The following is a 2500-nucleotide window of genomic DNA, read 5'->3' as shown; positions in this document are numbered from 1 at the left end:
CCGATGAGCTGGGGTTGATTGATAAGAATTGATGAGTTGAGGTGTATAGTAGATAGTTTTTCGGCTACCGAATTGAGGTTTGCGGGCAGGGGTAGTTGAGCTTAGCTTTATTGCTGGGGTTGGTGAGCTTAGGCTTATGGACAAAGGGACGAGTGATGTCCGTGGCTGGTGTTCATGGCGTCGTTTCGTCGTTGGTATGGTTGATGGTCGTGGATGGTATGCGTGTGGGCGGAAGGGCGGATGGCTGGCATTCAGGACTGGCATTCGGGTTCATGGGAGGGCTGAGGCTTGAAAACGGTTCGAAACTGATGTCCATATTTCGTAATTGTTTCAGGGTTGAAAGTCATGATTCATAATGAATTCATGACTGATACTCATAGTAGATAATTGATTCGTGGTGATTATTCATAATATATAATTATGTTATGACTGATATTCATAATAAGTAAAATAATTAATGGTTAATATTCGTAGTGATGGTCATTCATGATATTTAAGTTTAGCCAGAATTAGAAAATCGATTAGAAAAGCAATAATTGTCAGTCGTTGAGATATTTTTTTTTTTTTTATTTAAAGATATCTTAAAGGGAATAGAAATTATAAAAGTGAGAAATAAAAAAATAAAAAAAAACATTATAACAGAGAGTCATCCAGAGAGTGAAGACGTTTACCTTATAATCTACCACTAAATTAGAGAAGAAAAAAATCCGATATATATCACAATGATAATGAAGAGGAGAATATTCATATTGGATTTGCGTGTGTCCGGCTCAAAACTAAACTCGTGCCAAGTGGTTTCTGGACTATTGAAAAACAGGACCCATGAATGTTTTTTTACATTCTCTCTGTAACTTTTCGTGTAATCCTCCTAACAATCTAAAAGAGTAAAAGAGAGAGAAAGAGAGAGAGAGAGAGAGAGAGAGAGAGAGAGAGAGAGAGAGAGAGAGAGAGAGAGAGAGAGAGAGAGAGAGAGAGAGGGAAATAATATCAATATTAATGATGGTGATAATGATTGCTGATGAAGTTAATATTGATAATAATAATATAATGATAATAATGAAGTAATAATAATAATAATAATAATAATAATGAAGTAATAATAATAATGATAATAACAATAATAATAATAATAATAACATAAAATAATTCAAAAGTAACTTCTTCCTTCGGCTGAGGAGCGGAGGAGAGCGCGACCTGACCTGCGCGGGCGAGGTTGAGGGCGTCGTCCATGACCTGCGCGCGGTTGGTGACGTGGATGGTCTCGTGGGCGTCGGCCAGCTGCTTGGTCAGAAGCTCCCAGTTGTTGGCGTCGTAGTTGACGCGGAAGTAGCCCGTCTGCTGCAGGTTGAGGAGGATCCAGGCGTCGGCGGGGGGCAGGCCGGAGAGGGAGGTCGAGGAGGCGCTCGCGGGCAGCCAGCTGGAGGGGCGCGTCTGACTGAAGTCGGGGGCGTCTTGGGAGGTCACCGTCAGGGGCACCCACCAGGAGGCGTCGGAGCGGCCGGAGGCGCCGGGGAGGAGGAGGAAACGCTCCTGCGGGAGGGAGAATATATGGAGGGTGAGGCACCGTCTCTCTGTCTGGCTGGCTCTCTTTCTCTCTCTCTCTCTCTCTCTCTCTCTCTCTCTCTCTCTCTCTCTCTCTCTCTCTCTCTCTCTCTCTCTTCTCTCTCTCTCTCTCTCTCTCTCCTTCCTCTCTCTCTCTCTCTCTCTCTCTCTCTCTCTCTCTCTCTCTCTCTCTCTCTCTCTCTCTCTCTCTCTCTCTCTCTCTCTCTCTCTCTCTCTCTCTCTCTCTCTCTCTCTCTCTCTCTCTCTCTCTCTTTCTCATCTTCTCTCAAAATGACCACTTGCGGAAGTCCCACTCTATCCTCCCTCCCTCCCTTCCCCTCCCCTCCCTCCACTTCCCTCCCCTCAGCCTCTCCCCTTTCCTCCCCTCCCTTCCCCTCTCCTCCCTCCCTCCCCCCTACCCACCTGCGTGACCGTGGCGGACGTCCCCGCCGCGTCCCTCTCCACCTTGACGACCGGGTAGCCCGTCTGCAGCGTCCACGTGTCCATGATGTCCTTCACGCTGACGTCGGCGGCCAGCGTGTCGTCCTCGTGCGCCGCCTCCGTCAGAAACTCCCACAGGTCGTCCTGGGCGGCCGCGTCGTAAGCGCTGCCGGAAGGCCATTAGTAAGTACCTACTACACACAATATACAGAATCTGATTCAATTATAGTCTCACTAACCAGGCACATCAACTGCTACACAAAAAAGCTAAAGCAACATTAATCATATTGACTTGCTACTAAAAATTATGAAGCAGAAATCTAGTTTCACAGATTAATATCTCATTCCTCTCTCCATAACGGGGCCAAAGTCGCTAAATTCGCGCGAGAAAGAGGGAGAACTCGAGAGGCGGAGGAACGAGATCTGAATGAACTCACAAAGCCTTGAGGTAATTGGAGATGCCCTTCCGAAACGTTTCTTCGCCCAGGAAGTAGTTCATCATGCGGATGATCGAAGC

The 2500-nt window shown here is 46.7% G+C and overlaps 1 protein-coding gene across 1 annotated transcript in view; it reads right to left on the bottom strand.

Moving 5' to 3' along the window:
• LOC125041630 (aminopeptidase Ey-like) overlaps nt 1-2494 on the bottom strand; it is a gene marked incomplete at its 5' end in the record, with an annotated part of 9186 nt that extends 6692 nt beyond the window's left edge. Inside the window, 3 exons of the mRNA XM_047636691.1 lie at nt 1200-1530; nt 1966-2149; nt 2421-2494. Coding sequence (XP_047492647.1) covers nt 1200-1530; nt 1966-2149; nt 2421-2494 — 589 coding nt within the window. The remainder of the gene's footprint in view (nt 1-1199; nt 1531-1965; nt 2150-2420) is intronic.
• Between the last annotated feature and the right edge of the window lie 6 nt (nt 2495-2500).

This window comes from Penaeus chinensis, chromosome 31 (genome assembly GCF_019202785.1).
Source record: "Penaeus chinensis breed Huanghai No. 1 chromosome 31, ASM1920278v2, whole genome shotgun sequence".
Lineage (NCBI taxonomy): Eukaryota > Metazoa > Arthropoda > Malacostraca > Decapoda > Penaeidae > Penaeus > Penaeus chinensis.
Note: the sequence above shows the minus strand (reverse complement) of the source record. Positions and strands in the feature narration are given on the sequence as shown.